The sequence below is a fragment of the Zophobas morio genome, unplaced genomic scaffold, assembly GCF_036711695.1.
Source record: "Zophobas morio isolate AGI-343-1 ecotype UQ-CSIRO unplaced genomic scaffold, CSIRO_AGI_Zmor_V1 ptg000020l, whole genome shotgun sequence".
Lineage (NCBI taxonomy): Eukaryota > Metazoa > Arthropoda > Insecta > Coleoptera > Tenebrionidae > Zophobas > Zophobas morio.
In genome coordinates, this window is record NW_026972125.1 from 1,715,057 (window position 1) to 1,732,024 (window position 16,968).

Below are 16,968 nucleotides of genomic sequence, written 5' to 3' on the forward strand. Positions count from 1 at the left end.
ACAAATCCAAGTTTGAACCCCCCTCCAGCCGCTTCTCCCAAACTCTTTCTTTGACGCTTTGCCACACTCCACAAGACAAAACCCAAGCCGGAAACTGTGTCCACTTTGTAACGTTTACGCGCGCCGTAAACCCACCCGATAAACGAGATTTATCGCCCGATCATAATAATGTACACTTTTATGTTGTCGCTAGTTGTTCCCATAAAAGCGGAATCCGCCTTTGGTTAACAGCATCCTTTACTGCGCTTTGTTAGCAACAGGAGCTGCGTTATTTATAATTTGCGGCTTGCGCAAAACTCTGGCAAACCGTCGAATAAAAAAAAATGTTTCTGTCCCTGCCAAAACGTCCAAAATTTTCTAGGACATGTCCAAGGTAAATAAAACAAAATGACGAATGCAACGTCCACTATTCTCATCTGCAAATAAATCTAACGCGTTAATCAATTCCAGGAAGCAAGTCGGAAGGAAGAGCACATTATCGTCGCTCTGGTGGATTTTGCTGTGTCGCTGATGACGAGCCTTGATCAAATTAACAGAGACGCTTTCCAACGATTCAAACTTAGAGTGGGTACGTGATGGGTATTAGGTGGATATAATTAAAGCCGGCAAAAATGGGACGGGTGACGCAGACATGGGATGTGCGTATTGATTGGTTGTTGGTGCAACACTTCAAGAGTCTCATACCTACTTAGTTCTAGTGAAATTCTGATGACTAGTAAATAAGTTCCTAAAATCGCAGGCAAAACTTAACGACAAAGTAGATTCCTACTAATAGTCTATACTTGATTTGTTAACCTAAAATTGTCACACTGAATTGTGGCTAAATAGCTTATAATCTACGAATTTCCTGAAAATTTTGACGCAAACGACGTTTCTAACACACTGGCTCGTTAAGTTTTGTCTTCATTATGTCTTCTTTGACATAAAAAAGGTTAAAATTAGTCCCGCCCACCCACCCGTTCTCCTTTCTAGTAACTGATTTTGTTAATTCAAAATTAAGAGTTGGACGGTTATCACGGTGGAATTTAATAAAATAAAGAAAAATTAACCCCGCCCACGCGCCCTTTCTTTTTTTTTTGGCAAAGTACTGTAATAGAGTCCATTAGATAACTGGCTATTTTTTTTCATGATCCTTCGATTTTGAAAAAGTAGGTGTTTCTGGATAAACATCTTCACCAAGAATAGGATTCTTAGTAAATATTATTTCAATTTTATAAAATAAGATACTCCTTCACATTTTTACTATAGGCATCCAGATTTTTGGGAAAAAAATCATAATTTTGTAACGACATTTTGTCGAATATGGAATATGCAAAATGCAGTTATAGATTTTAGAAATACTTATATAGGGTGTTTCTTAATAAATGAGCCAATTTATTGTATTGATTAAAATCAAGGACTCGCTCAATTTTTTCGAAAATTTTGGAATACAGTACTGTTATTACTAGTATTACACTGCGTCTATTCAAATTCATACACGTGTCCTTGGAAAAAAAAATTGCATTATGTTATATACATTTTGATTTATAAGGGTTATCATAAAAAATAAAATTCCCGAAATCAAATATAATTTTTCCAGAAATCTGAATTACTTCCCTTCGACCAATTTTTTTGTATTACAATTTGTCGTTTTTCTTTTTCTTCGATTTTACAATTTTTTTATATCACATAGTTTCGTTTTTTCATTTTATTTAATTTTCAATTTTTTCCATTTTCATAATTTTTGTTTTTTAACTTCAATTCTCGACTTCTAAATACTTCATTTTTTTGTTTCTTCAATTGTTCGATGTTACAATTTTCCATCTTCTCGGTTTGATATCACAATTTTTCGTTTTTTTATTTCCTTTATTTTTTCAAAGTTCAATTTTATAACTTTTCGTTTATTTAGTTTTTCAAGTTCTTGATTTTCAATTTTTAGATTTTCAAAGTTATCGTTTTATCCCTTTTTGTTTTTGCATATTTTGTTTTCAGTTTTTCGATTTCTAATTTTTAAATTTTCAAAATTTTAATTTTTGATTTTTAAAATTTTTCGATTTTTACTAAATTTACAATTTTTTCAATTTCACAATTTTCCAATTTCTACATTTCTCACCTTTCCGATTTTCCAATTATCGGATTTTGAGATTTTATTTATCAGTTTCTTTAATTATTCAATTTTTCAGTTCTACAATTTTCCATATTTTCGATTTCTCGATTTTCAGATAATTTTCAATTTTTCGAATTTTTAATTATCCGATGTTCCAATTTTCAAGCTTTGTTTTTTTTTAGTTTTCAGTTAAGTATACGATTTTTCAATTGTCCAATTTTTCGTTTGTTCATTTTTTTTTCGATTTTTCTATTTTACAATTATTCGATTCTCATTTGTTTTTGTGTCTATATTTTAAAATTTTCAAAGTTTTATGTTTAATTTTTCCAGTTTTTTCATTTTTTGATTTTACAATTATCCGATTTTTCGATTTCTAAATTTTTTAATTTTCAAAATTTTGATTTTTGATTTCTCAAGTTTTTGTTTTCCGATGTTACGACTATGCGGTTTTTCGACTTTTTTATTCACTAAACTGTTTGATTTTTAGTTCATTTTAAATTTCTTGATTTTCATTCAGTTTTTCGTTTTTCAAATTTTCAATCTTTGATTTGATTTTTCAATTTCTATGTTTTTCAGTCTTTAAATGTTTTAATTTTGCATTTTTGGATTTCTTCTTTATATTCAATATTTCGTTTTTTCGATTTTGCACTTTCTCGACTTTTAAGGTTCTCAAATTTTTAAGTTTTCGATTTTTCAATTTTTCGTTTCTACAGTTATTCCAGTTCTTGATTTTCAAAGTTTTCGTTTTATCCCTTTTTGTTCTTTCATATTTTATTTTCAGTTTTTCGATTTCTAATTTTGAAATTTTCAAAATTTTGATTTTCAATTTTTTTAATTTTTGGGATTTTTCGATTTTATAAATTTGCATTTTTTCTTGTGATCAATTTTTCGATTTTATTTATATTTCTTTAATTATTCAATTTTACAATTTTCGGTTTTAAAATTTTTCGTTTTTCAATTTTTCGATTTTTCAATTATCCAATTTCTCTAGTTTTCATTTTTTGAATTTTTAGTTGAGTAGACGATCTTTCAATTGTGCGGTTTGACAATTTTTCGTTTATTCATTTTTTTTCGGTTTTCCAATTTTTCGATTTTACAATTATCCGAATTCTCAATTTTTTTATTTCTGAAACTTTAAGTTTCCAAAGTTTTATTTTCAATTTTTCCAGTTTTTCATTTCTGATTTTACAATCATCTGATTTTGTAATTTTCAAAAATTTTGATTTTTGATTTCTCGCGTTTTTTGTTTTTTGATTTTACGATTTTCCAGTTTTTAATTTTTTTTTTATTCACTAAATTTGATTTTTCATGTTTTCGATTTTTACTGAATTTTCAATGTCTCTATTTTCATTCAGTTTTTCGTTTTTCCAATTTTCCAAACTTTCAAACTTCGCAATTTTTGGATTTCTCATTTTTTTGATTTTGCACTTTTTCGATTTTTAAGTTTCTCAATTTTCAAGCTTCAATTTTCCGTTTCTTCATTTCTCAAGGTCTTGATCTTCAATTTTGGCATTATTATCAGTTTTCGTTTTATCCCTTGTTTTCTCATATTTTATTTTCAACTTTTCGATTTCTAATTTTTAAATTTTCAAAATTCTGATTTTTGACTTTCAAAATTTTTCGATTTTTAGTAAATTTACAATTTTTCGATTTTACAATTTTCCAGTTTTTAGATTTCTTAACTTCCTGATTTTCCAATTATCGGATTTTTTTTCGAATTTCCAATTATCGGATTTTTCAATTTTGAAGCTGTGATTACTTGAATTTTCAGATTTTTCAATTGTCCGATTTTACAATTTTTCATTTGTTCATTTTTTTTTCTACATTTTTAAATTTCCAAAATTTTGATTTTTAATTTTTCCAGTTTTTCAATTTTTGATTTCAATTTTCAAAATTTTGATTTTTGATTTCTCAAGTTTTTTGTTTTCCGATTTTACAACTATTCGGTTTTTTAACTTTTTTGTTCACTAAAGTGTTTGATTTTTCGGGTTTTCGATTTTTGGTTAATTTTCAATTTCTTGATTTTCATTCAGTTTTTCGTTTTTCAAATTTTCAATCTTTCATTTTTCAATTTCTCGGTTTTTAAGTTTTGAAATTTTTTAATTTTGTACTTTTGGATTTCTCAATTAGTCAATTTTTCAAATTCTTTATTTTCAATATTTCGTTTTTTCGATTTTGCACTTTCTCGATTTTTCAATTTTTCATTTCTACAGTTTTTCAAGTTCTTGGTTTTTAAAGTTTTGGTTTTGTCCCTTTTTATTTTTTCATATGTTATATTCAGTTTTTCGATTTTCAAAATTTTGATTTTCGATTTTTACAATTTTTGGGATTTTTCGATTTTATAATTTTGCACTTTTTCTTGTGATCAATTTTTCGATTTTAATTATGTTTCTTTAATTACCCAATTTTACAATTTTCCATATTTTTGATTTCTCGATTTTCAGTTAATTTTCAACTTTTAGGGTTTAAAGTTTTCGGTTTTAAAATTTTTCGTTCTTCACTTTTTCGATTTTTCAAGTATCCCATGTTTCAATTTCTCTAGTTTTCAATTTTTGAATTTTCAGTTAAGTTTACGATTTTTAAATTTGACATTTTTTTACAATAATCTGATTTTTCAATTTCTCGATTTTCATTCAGTTTTTCGTTTTTTTGCAATTTTGGAATTTTTAATTTTTCGAAATATTTGTTTTAATATTTCGTTTTTTTGATTTTTAAATTTCTAAATATTTTAAGCTTTCGATTTTTCAATTTTTCATTTCTTCAAATTTTCAAGTTCTTGATTTTCAATTTTTAGAATTCAAAAGTTTTGCTTTTATCCCTGTTTGCTTTTTCATATTTTATTTTTCCATTTTTTGAAAAATCGAAAAATTGAAAAAATTAAAAATCCAAAAACTTAAAATATCGGAGAAAATTGAAAAATCCAAAAACTGGAAAACTAAAAATTGAGAAACATAAAAACCGAAAAAATAAAGAATCGAAAAATTGGAAGACAAAAAAAATTGTAAAATCGAAAAATTGCAACAATAAAACACTGAAATGTTCACGAATTCAAATTCGCGAAATCTAAAAATTGGAAAAATTTAAAAGTCCAATAATTGAAAAATGCAAAAATTGCAAAATTGTAAAACAGAGGGAACGAAAAACTGAAAAATCGAAAAATACTGTTTAAATCCAGAACTTTCTTCGATTTTACAATTTTTGGATTTTCTAATTTTTCTAATCCACTATTTTTCAGTTTTTCAAATTCTAATTTTTCAATTTTAAAAATTTTGATTTTTGATTTTTACAATTATTAGATTTCTGAACTTCCCGATTTTATTTATCATTTAATTTTTTTTCCATTTTTCAATTTTCCGATTTTACAATTATCCAAGTTTTCAATTTTTTTATTTGTACATTTTAAAATTTCCAAAATTTTATTTTTAATTTTACTAGTTTTTTGTTTCTGATTTTACAATCTGATTTTCCAATTTGTTGATTTTAGAATTATCCGATTTTTACCTTTTTAATTTTTTTAATTTTCAAAAATTTTGATTTTTGGTTTCTCAAGTTTTTCGTTTTTTGGTTAATTTTCAATTTCTCGGTTTTTCAATTTTTAAATTTCTCAATTTTGGAATATTTGGTTTTCTCAATTATTCGATTTTCCAAATTCTTTATTTTCAATATTTCGTTTTTGTTTTTTTTTTATTTTTAAGTTTCTCAAATATTTAAGATTTCGATTTTTCAATTTTTCGTTTCTTCAATTTTTCAATTTTTAGATTTACAAAGTTTTGGTTTTTTCCTTTTTTGGTTTTTCATATTTTATTTTTCCATTTTTTGGTCCGAAAAGTTGAAAAATCGAAAAATTGAAAAAACGGAAAATTACAAAATCGAAAAAGTGCAAATGAAACACTGAGGAAACGAAAGATTGAAACATTGAAAAACTAAAAATCGAGAGACTTAAAAATCGAAAAGAAAATAAAGAATCGAAAAATTGGAACACCAAAAATTGTAAAATCGAAAAATTGCAACAATCAAACACCGAAAAGTGCAAGAATTCAAATTGTCGAAATAGAAAATCGAAAAAACTGAAAAAATTTAAAAATCTAATAATAGAAAAATGAAAAAATTGTACAGTCGTAAAACTGAAGGAACGAAAAACTGAAAAACCGAAAAATATTAAACCGAGAAAGTAAAATTTGAAAATATTGAAAAATTGAACAACAGAAAATCGAAAATTTTGAAAAAAAGGAAAATTAAATAATTCAAAGGTCGAAATACCGGAAATTGAATAATCGAAATTAACAAACCTAAAAATTGTAACACTGAAACATCGAAAAACTGAAAAATTAAAAAATCTAATACAGACATTTTTCACTAATCGAAAAATTGTAAAATGAAAAAACTAAAAATTAAAAAATTAAAAATTAAAGTATGAGAAACAAAACGTCGCAACTTTGAGAAATTGAAAAAAAGGAAAGTTTAAAATATTTAAAAATTGAAAAGTTTTAAATCGAAAAATCAAAAATCGAGAGACTAACTTTTATTTACATTGAATTATTATTTTCTTTTGTTTGATTTATATAATGAACACTTTTCGTATATAAATTATTTTAAAGTAAATCCAGAACTTTTTTCGATTTTACAATATTTTTATTTTTTTATTTTATTTGATTATATTTAGACTTTTCAATTTTTCTATTCCACATTTTTCAGTTTTTTGATTTTTAGTAAATTTACAGTTTTTCGATTTCACAATTTTCCAATTTCCCAATTTTTAAATTTTTCGATTTCTGAACATCCCGATTTTCCAATTATCGGATTTTTCGATTTTGTAATTTCGCTCTTTCTCTTGTGATCAATTTAGCAATTTTTCCATATTTTCGATTTTACAGTTGATCAGTTTTCCGATTTCTTGATTTTCAGTTAATTTTCAATTTTTATATTTTCAAAGGTTTCGGTTTTCAAATGTTTCGTTTTTCAATTTTTGGATTTTCAGTAAAGTATACAATTTTTTAATTGTCCGATTTTACAATTTTTCGTTTGTTCATTTTTCCCGATTTTGTACAATTATCCGAATTTTCAATTTTTTTATTTGTACATTTTTAAATGTCCCAAGTTATAGTTTTAATGTTTCCAGTTATTCATTTTCCGATTTTTCGATTTCTAAATTTTTTAATTTTCAAAATTTTGAATTCTAATTTCGTTTTTAGTTATTACGATTTTCCGGTTTATCCATTTTTTGATTCACTAAATTGTTTGATTTTTATTTAATTTTCAATTTCTCCAATTTCATTCAGTTTTTTGTTTTTCCAATTTTTCGATTTTTAAATTACTCGATTTTCTAGTTTCCCGAATTTTCAGTTGTCTAATTTTACAGATTTTCGTTTTAAAATTTTTGCGTTCTGCAACTTTTCGATTTTACAGTTATCCGACTTTTCAAATTTTCTATCTCACAATTTTTCAGTTTTTCAATCACTGGATTTTTTTTCTCTCTTTTCGATTTTATAATTACTCGAATGTTCAATTTTTTATTTCTACTGTTTTTCATTTTCTGATTTTACCTTTATTTGGTTCCTAATTTTTTTAATTTTCAAAATTTTGACTTTTATTTCTCAAGTTTTTTGTTTTTCTATTTTACGATTATCCGGTTCTTCAATTTTTTTATTACTACATTATTTGATTTTTCAAGTTTTCCTTTTTTGAATTTTCAGTTTCTTAATTCTTTAGTTTTCGATTTTTCAATACTCCAATTTATTTATTTTTTCTTTAAATAAAAGTTGCAGAGTGGAGGATTTCTCGAGTTTTCAACTGTTTCGATTTGTAACTTTTTGATTTTACAATTACTCAATTTTTTAATTTTGAATCCAAAAATTAAAAATCGTAAAACAAAATACAAACCTTGAAAAAATCAAACGTCTGTGCCGATATTAGGAATATCGTGGAGATGTAAAACGCTAATCAAAATTTATCAGATGATCCCCACCAACGTTGATATGACGTCATGTCCAACTTTTTAATAGTAAATGTTATTTAAATTTTAAAAATATCATATTCATGCATGTGATTTATGAATCTATCTTGAGTTATTAATAGTATTACGTCATCAAACTCACTAGAAACTTACTTTCACTTTAACAATCCACCCATATATTAATTTTAACTCTTAAGGGTATTCTCAAAAAATCTGATAAGTGGGATAACTGGGAAACCTTCCAGGTCTGAACCACGGTGCCGTGATCGCGGGCGTCGTGGGCGCCCAGAAGCCCCAATACGACATCTGGGGCAACACCGTGAACGTGGCGTCCCGCATGGACTCCTGCGGGATCATGGGCCGCATCCAGGTCACCGAGGAGACCGCCAAGATCCTCATGAACGCCGGCTACCCCTGCGAGTGCAGGGGCATGACGTACGTCAAGGGCAAGGGCAACCTGACCACCTACTTCGTCAAGACGCCCTTCGACGACAAGTGACACTCCTCCGGGAATCGCGACACCACAAATTCCACACATGGGAAAGATGAGACTGAGGAGACATCCCTGTAGTCGTGGTTACAGCAACACCAAGACAAGCAGTCGGGTCTTGTAACCACTTCCAACGGCACTATTTCGTGTTTTTGTAGGAGGCGCTGCCTCCGAGTCTATGTACCTGACTGATTTTTTGTACTAAGTGTCAGTGCTTTTAGAGTTACGACGTAACACCAAGCGGGTGTGCATAGTGCAGATTCTGTCAGTGGCTAAGATTTCATCTCTGAATGTCTTTAATGTGGGATAGGGTGAGTGTTTAGGTGCGAGCTGCGTCTGCGCCGCAGTATACTCAGTTTTGATTGGGCGACGTGCTCGGATCTAGATGGCGCTCTGTCGACCTCCCGACAATCCCTTCTGACTTACTTTGTTGATTCCATGTTTTTGGATGTACTGTATGTGACACTTTCGAATAAAAACGTTTTATTTTCTGTCGAGTTTGATGTTTGAGAGAAACGCACAAGTTTGAGGTTTTTATTAAAAACAAAAAATTAAATCGATCACTGGTCGAACTCTAGAAAAAGTAATAAATTAAGATCTAAGTACATAGCAAAAGTGGTGTAGCTGAGGTAAATCAACTTGCTCTTCACGAAAATTATATACAACCCATCGCTAGCAACCATGTCAAATAAATTACCTAGAAGAATATACAAGATAATCTGTACACTATTCCTAATGGTATTAAATGGTTTAATATTGCACTTTGTAATATCGCCCTCACGAAAGGCCTTATCCTATTCTTAATAAATCAAGTCGAGAAAGAAGATACAACAGCCTAAATCGTAAAACTCAAGTCTTTTTCAAGAAAAATCAACGACGCACTTTGTCCACCGGGTCCTTTCATCAAGTTCCAAAACTGGAATTTACTCTCGGCTAGAAACTATCAAAGTTGAAAACTATGTCTCAGCTATTCGTCTGATTCTGATATTGGACTTGTTGATGGGTGTTTGCGTACTCCATGCCGAAGTGTTGACTCTCCATCTGGGACTGACTGTCCGAGTTGGGCTCGATGTTGTCCGACTCGTACTTGATGCCTCTCTTAAATCTGCCGTACAGGGAGGAATAAGGCAGGTTGTAGTGTATGGCAGCTTGATTTATCGACATGTGGCCCAGCCTACAAAAGACACACTTTCATTATATCCCCCACCATTGATTAAGCACGTACAGAGACTACCCCCACAACACCAACAAAACTGTTCTTAAATCAGTGGTTGGAAGTAATTCAATTACAATTTTCCTCTAAGAAAATAAAGGTGGGTGGGCGGGGCTAGTACTTGTCAAGGTAAGACTGATTTTGGCAGACAAATTGAAAAAAAAGATAAATGAGAAATCGGAAAATTGAAAAAAGAAACAAATCTTATAAAATCGAATTCGAAATTCCCGTTTTCATTTTTTTCCAGTTTCTCGAGTTTTCAATTGTTCGATTCCACAAATTATTAAATTTCCAAGCTTTTATTTTTTATATTTCCAGTTTTTCATTTTCTGATTTTACAATTATCCGCTTTTTCAATTTTTCGATTTTACATTTTTTTTAATTGCTTAATTTTCAAAACTATGATTTTGATTTCTCAAGTTTTTCGTTTCTCGATTTTACGATTATCCTGTTTTTCAAATATTTTATTCACTAAATTGTTTTATTTTTCAAGTTTTCGATTTATGAAGTTTTCGCTTTTCCAATTTCTCTATTTTTAATTATCCGATTTTACAATTTCTCAAGTTTTCAAATGTTTCTCAGTTATGCGGTTTTTCAATTTTTTCTTCTGCAACTTTTCGATTTGTAACTTTTTAATTTTTCAATTTCCGATTTTTCAATTTTGAATCGAAAAATTAAAAATCGTGAAAATTTTTTTATATATTTTCGATTTTTGCAATTATCGGATTTCTTGTTTTTTTTGAGTTTCTTGGACTTTTAGAATTCTTAAATTCTTTGATTTTTTAGATTTTTAAATTTTTTTTGATAATTTCGATTTTTCTGTGTTAATAGATTTCCAGAATTTCTTGGGTGTCTTGCGTTTCTTGGATTTTTGGGATATTTTCCATTTTTGTTTTTTTTTTATTCCCCGGATATTTTTAAATTTTCGGATATTTCAGGGGTTTTTTGGGTATTTTCAATTTTTGGAATTATTGAATTTCTTGAGTGTTTTTGAGTTTCGCGGGTTTCTTGGAATTTTTAAAATTTGAGAACTTTCGACTTTTGGATTTCAAGAATTTCTTGGATTTCTTAAATTTTTTAGGTTTTTAAAATGTTTGGATTTTTTTGGATATTTTCGATTTTTGGAATTATTGGATCTCTTGAGTTTTTTTGAGTTTCTCAGATTTCTTGGATTTTTTAGTTTTTTTTTTGGATTTTAATGTTTTTACATTTTCTGAAACTTTTAGATTTTTGGATTTCCTGAGTTTCTTGGGTTTTTATTGATATTTCGGATTTTTTGGATGTTTAGGATTTTCTGACTTTTTTAAATTCTTTTGGGTTTTTTGGATATTTTCGATTTTTTCAAGATTCTCTAAGAAAATAAGGGTGGGTGGGCGGGGCTAGTACTTGACAAGGTAAGATTGATTTTGGCAGATGACTTATTCTTCTAAGAAAATAAAGGCTAGTGGGTAGGGCAAGCAGTTGCTAAAAATAAAAAAAAATTAAAATCAAAAAATGACAAATTGAAAAACCAGATAACTGAGAAATCAGAAAATTCTACAACTGTATAATCGGAAAATCAAAACTAGAATATCGAAAAATTGAAAAAACAAACAAATCTTATAAAATCAAATACGAAATTCCTGTTTTCATTTTTTTTCCAGTTTCTCGAGTTTTTAATTGCCTGATTTTATAAATTTTCGATTTTAACTTTTTTGTTTTGCTACCTTTCGATTCTACAAATTTTCTAATTCGCAATTTTTCAATTACTAGATTTTTAAATTTTCAAAATTTTGATTTTTTTTTTAATTGCTTATTTATCGATTTTACAATTATTCAAATTTTCAATTTTTCGATTGTTAGTAAATTTTCAATTTTTCGATTTTTGAAGTTTTCCGTTCGTTTTTCCAATTTTTCGATTTCACAATTTTCCAATTTCGGATTTTTCGATTTTACTCGTCAGTTTTTTAATTGTGCAATTTTTGATTTTACAGTTTTCCATATTTTCGATTTTTCAATTTTTCGAATTTCCGTTATTTTCAATTATTAGATTTTTAAAATTTTCAGTTTTAAAACGGTTCCTTTTTCAAGTTTTCGATTTTTCATTTATCTGATGTTCCATTTTTCGATTTTCAATTTCTGAATTTTCAGTTAAGTAAGTTATACGATTTTTGAATTGTTCGATTTTTTAATTTTTCGTATGTTCATTTTTTTTTCGATTTTTCAATTTCTTTACTTCTACATTTTTAAATTTCTAAGCTTCAATTTTTTATATTTCCAGTTTTTCATTTTCTGATTTTACAATTATCCGCTTTTTCAATTTCTGGATTTTACATTTTTTTTTTAAATTGCTTTCGGTTGTACAATATTTCGTTTTTCCAATTTCTCTATTTTTAATCATCCGATTTTCCAATTTCTCGAGTTTTCATTTGTTTTTCATTTATACGGTTTTTCAATAGCTTGATATTTAAAATTTTCTCTTCTGCAACTTTTCGATTTGTAACTTTTTGATTTTGCAAGTTCCGATTTTTCAATTTTGAATCGTGAAAAAATTTATACATATTTTCAATTTTTGCAATTATCGGATTCCTTGAGTTTTTTGAGTTTCTTCTTATAAAATCGAATTCGAAGTTCCTGTTTTCATTTTTTTTCCATTTTCAGAGTTTTTAATTGTCTGATTTTATAAATTTTCTAATTCGCAACTTTTCCATGACTAGGTTTTTAAATTTTCGAAATTTTGTTTTTTTTAATTGTTTATTTATCGATTTTACAATTAATTAAATTTTTCGATTTCACAATTTTCCAATTTCGGATTTTTCAATTTTTGTCATCAGTTTGTTTAATTGTTCAATTTTTTGATTTTACAATTTTCCATATTTTCGATTTTTCAATTTTTCGAATTTCTGTTATTTTTCAATTTTTAGATTTTTAAAATTTTCAGTTTTAAAATGTTTCCTTTTTCAATTTTTCGAGTTTTCAATTTCTGAATTTTCAGTTAAGTACTTATACGATTTTTCAATTGTTCGATTTTACAATTTTTGGTATGTTCATTTTTTTCGATTTTTCGATTTTTTGATTTCTACATTTTTAAATTTCTAAGCTTTTATTTTTTATATTTCCAGTTTTTCATTTTCTGATTTTACAAATTTTTTTAAATCACTTAATTTTCAAAACTATGATTTTGATTTCTCAAGTTTTTCGTTTTACGATTTTACGATTATCCGGTTTTTCAAACATTTTATTCACTAAATTGTTTGATTTTTCAAGTTTTCGATTTTTAATTGATTTTCAATTTTTTAATTCTTTAGTTTTCGATTTGTGAAGATTTCGGTTGTACAATCTTTCGTTTTTCCAGTTTCTCTATTTTTAATTATCCGATTTTCCAATTTCTCGAGTTTTCAATTGTTTTTCAGTTATACGGTTTTTCAATAGTTTGATTTTATATACAAATTTTCGAATTAACATTTGTTCTTCTGCAAGTTTTCGATTTGTAACTTTTTGATTTTGCAATTTCCGATTTTTCAATTTTGAGTCGAAAAATTAAAAATCGTGAAAAAATTCATATATATTTTCGATTTTTGCAATTATCGGATTCCTTGAGTTTTTTGGGTTTCTTGGATTTTTTAGAATTCTTAAATTCTTTGATTTTTTTTGATAATTTCGATTTTTCTGTGTTAATAGTTTTCCAGAATTTCTTGGGTGTCTCGCGTTTCTTTAATTTTTGGATTTTTTCGGGTTTTTTGGATACTTTCGAAGTTTTGGATTAATGGATTTCCAGAGTTTCTTGTTTTCTCAATTTGTTGGATTTTTTTGTTTTTTGGTTATTTTCAATTTTTGGAATTATTGGATTTATTGAGTGTTTTTGATTTTCGCGGGTTTCTTGAATTTTTAAAAATTTGAAAACTTTCGATTTTTGGATTTAAAGAATTTCTTGGATTTCTTAAATTTTTTGGGTTTTTAAAATGTTTGGATTTTTTTTAGATATTTTCGATTTTTGGAATTATTGGATCTCTTGAGTGTTTTTGAGTTTCTTGGACTTTTTAGAATTCTTAAATTCTTTGATTTTTTAATTTTTTTTGATAATTTCGATTTTTCTGTGTTAATAGATTTCCAGAATTTCTTGGGTGTTTCGCGTTTCTTTAATTTTTGGGATATTTTCAATTTTTGGAATTATTGGGTTTCGTGAGTGTTTTTGATTTTCGCGGGTTTCTTGGAATTTTAAAAATTTGAAAACTTTCGATTTTTGGATCTAAAGAATTTCTTGGATTTCTTAAATTCTTTGATTTTTTATTTTTTTTTTTTTTTGATAATTTCGATTTTTCTGTGTTAATCGATTTCCAGAATTTCTTGGGTGTCTAGCGATTCTTTAATTTTTGGGATATTTTCCATTTTTGTTTTTTTTGGATTCCCCGGATTTTTTTTTATTTTTGGATTTTTTCGGGTTTTTTGGATACTTTCGAAGTTTTGGATTAATCGATTTCCAGAATTTCTTGTTTTTTCAATTTTTGGAATTATTGGATTTCTCGAGTGTTTTTGACTTTCGCGGGTTTCTTGGAATTTTCAAAATTTGAAAACTTTCCATTTTTGGATTTCACGAATTTCTTGGATTTCTTAAATTTTTTGGATTTTTAAAATGTTTAGATTTTTTTTTGGATATTTTCGATTTTTGGAATTATTGGATCTCATGAGTATTTTTGAGTCTCAGATTTCTTCAATTTTTTAGTTTTTTTTTGGATTATCATGGTTTTAAGTTTTCTACAAATTTTAGAATTTTGGATTTCCTAAGTTTCTTGTTTTTTTTTTGGATATTTCGGATATTTTGGAATTTTCGGATTCCTTGGATTTTTTTGGATGTTTAGGATTTTTTGACTTTTTTTAATTCTTTTGGGCTTTTTGGATATTTTCGATTTTTGCAAGATTCTCTAAGAAAATAAGGGTGGGTGGGCGGGGGGCTAGTACTTGCCGAGTTAAGACTGATTTTGGCAGATAACCCACTCTTCTAAGGAAATAATGGGTGGGTGGGCGGGGCTCGGACTTGTCAAGATTAGACTGATTTTGGCAGATGACTTATTCTTCTAAGAAAATAAAATTGAAAAATCAGATAAATGAAAAATCGGAAAATTGTACAACTGTATAATCGGAAAATCAGAAACTAAAATATCGTAAAATTGAAAAAGAAACAAATCTTATAAAATCGAATTCGAAAATTCCTGTCAACTTTTGAATATTTCATTTGATAATTTTTTTGACAATTTTGTAGTTTTTAATTTCAATGTTTTGATTTTTCAAGTTTTAACTTCACGATTTTGGAATTTTTTTATTCTTAATTTTTCAAGTTCTCAGGTTAAAATTTTTCGTTTTCACGATTGTCACTTTCGATTTTTTATAAAAGAACAAATTTACTCGAACCGAAATTTTGAAAAATCGAAAAATCCAAAAATTGAAAATTAGAAACAAAATTTTCACATGTTTTAAAGTTACGGTAAACATGGCAATCACAACGCCGAGTAAGAGGCAATTAAAAACATACTTTTAAGTTTAAATTATCTTAATGCCTACTATGAGATTCTAACAATTTTTTCCGTCGCCCTTTACCGTGTGGTAGATTTAAGAACAGTTTTGTTGCTGTTATGGGGGTAGTCCATGCCCGGTCTCCTCTGACTCACCTCACGGCCTCCAGCGCCTCCCCCATCGCGTCCTCCGACCACGGCGTCGGGTTGGACCTCGACAGCTCGATGCCCTCCCGCTTGCACCTGCCGTACAGCGTCCCCGTGGGGATGCCGAACTCGGTGGAGGCCTTCTGCACGGACGTCTGCCCCGAGCGGATGGACTCCAGCGCCTTCTCGAGGTCCTCGGGCGTCCACGTCGTGGGGGCGGCGTTGAAGGGCGCCGCCAGCCGGATGCCTTCGCGTCGGGCTATTTTGTACAAGGTGCTGCTGGGGATACCTGTGAAAAAGGGTCGGTTGGGCTTGCGTTTGTGACGGGTGGGTGGGTTAATCGTACCGTACGCTTTGCTGGCTTTGTTCGCCGATATTGTCCCGGTTCGCAGGGCCTCGAGGGCACTGTTGAGGTTCTCTTCGGTCCAGGACTTCGTAGGGCCTTCTTTCTTTGGAGTGTCTATACCTAGTCTATGCGCACGCTGCCACAGCGTGGTGGAGGGAATACCGTAAGTTGCTGAAGCCTGGAAAGAGAGGTTTGGTGATATTTTGTACCACAGTTTGTTTTCTTTTTTAATTGTAACTAAAGTGTGCGTTATGTGCAATTTGACTATCATGTGTTTTTGATATGGCAAATAAATGCTTTAGCACTTATGTATCTGAATTATTCTAAACTACCTGTTTTCCTAAAATACTCGTAAAATCTAAAGTTAGGTCTGTTATTGTCGTAGTAAGCGCTTCTTACAGGTCACCGTAAATGGTTTATTAGGGGGCAATAATAGTTATTAACGTATCGAGGGTATTATGAAGGAATTTATGAAATCAATGTATTGATAAGCCATAAATTGGATCCACAGTATTTTATAAACTTTAAATAGGATTCATGTTTCTTGGGTTTCTTAGACTTGTTATGATTTTTAAAATTTTTATTTTTTTTTGATGATTTTAAGTTTTTTGTTATTTTCTGATTGTTAGATTTCTGGAATTATGGAATTTCTTAATTTCTTCGATTTTTCGTTTATTTTTTAATTTTTAGAATATTTTCTACTTTTAGATTACTGGATTTTGTAGATTTTCTGGATGTTTTTAGATTTACATATTTGGATTTTTTGGGGTTTTTAGATGGTTCTTTATTTATTAATTTTTTCGATTTTTATTTTTTTTTTGTTCTTAATTTTCTAGTTCCTAGGAACATATTCGATTTTTTGGATATTTGGAATTATTGGATTTCTCGAGATTTTTGAGTTTCTCAGGTTTATTGGATTTTTTAGCTTTTTCGGATTTCTTAATTTTTTTTTAATTTTTTTGAACATTTTCGATTTCTGAATTATTGGATTTCCCCAGTTTCTTGCGTTTCTAGCATTTTTTGGATTCCTTTGAGTTCTTTTGGGTTTTTTGGATATTTTCGAATTTTGGAATTATTGGATTTCTTGGACTTTTTTAGAATTCTTAAGTTCTTTGATTTTTTTTTTAATTTTTTGATAATTTCGAATTTAATTCGATTCGATTAATAGATTTCAAATCTTTTTTTTTGGGAATTATTTAATTTCTTGAGTATTTTGAGTTTCTTGGATTCACCGAATTTTTCTG

The 16,968-nt window shown here is 28.3% G+C and overlaps 2 protein-coding genes across 6 annotated transcripts in view; one reads left to right on the top strand and one right to left on the bottom strand.

The window, feature by feature from the left end:
• LOC135131384 (adenylate cyclase type 2) overlaps nt 1-9,020 on the top strand; it is a 200,326-nt gene extending 191,306 nt beyond the window's left edge. For both annotated transcript variants that reach the window (XM_064059064.1, XM_064059065.1), the window contains 2 exons: nt 451-568; nt 8,285-9,020. In XM_064059064.1, the coding sequence (XP_063915134.1) occupies nt 451-568; nt 8,285-8,538 (372 nt within the window). In that variant the 3' untranslated portion in view covers nt 8,539-9,020. The remainder of the gene's footprint in view (nt 1-450; nt 569-8,284) is intronic.
• Nucleotides 9,021-9,049: 29 nt separating this feature from the next.
• Psq (pipsqueak) overlaps nt 9,050-16,968 on the bottom strand; it is a 79,094-nt gene continuing 71,175 nt past the window's right edge. For all 4 annotated transcript variants that reach the window (XM_064059069.1, XM_064059067.1, XM_064059068.1 and 1 more), the window contains 3 exons: nt 15,725-15,902; nt 15,388-15,667; nt 9,050-9,703 (listed from right to left, as the gene is read on the bottom strand). In XM_064059069.1, the coding sequence (XP_063915139.1) occupies nt 9,493-9,703; nt 15,388-15,667; nt 15,725-15,902 (669 nt within the window). In that variant the 3' untranslated portion in view covers nt 9,050-9,492. The remainder of the gene's footprint in view (nt 9,704-15,387; nt 15,668-15,724; nt 15,903-16,968) is intronic.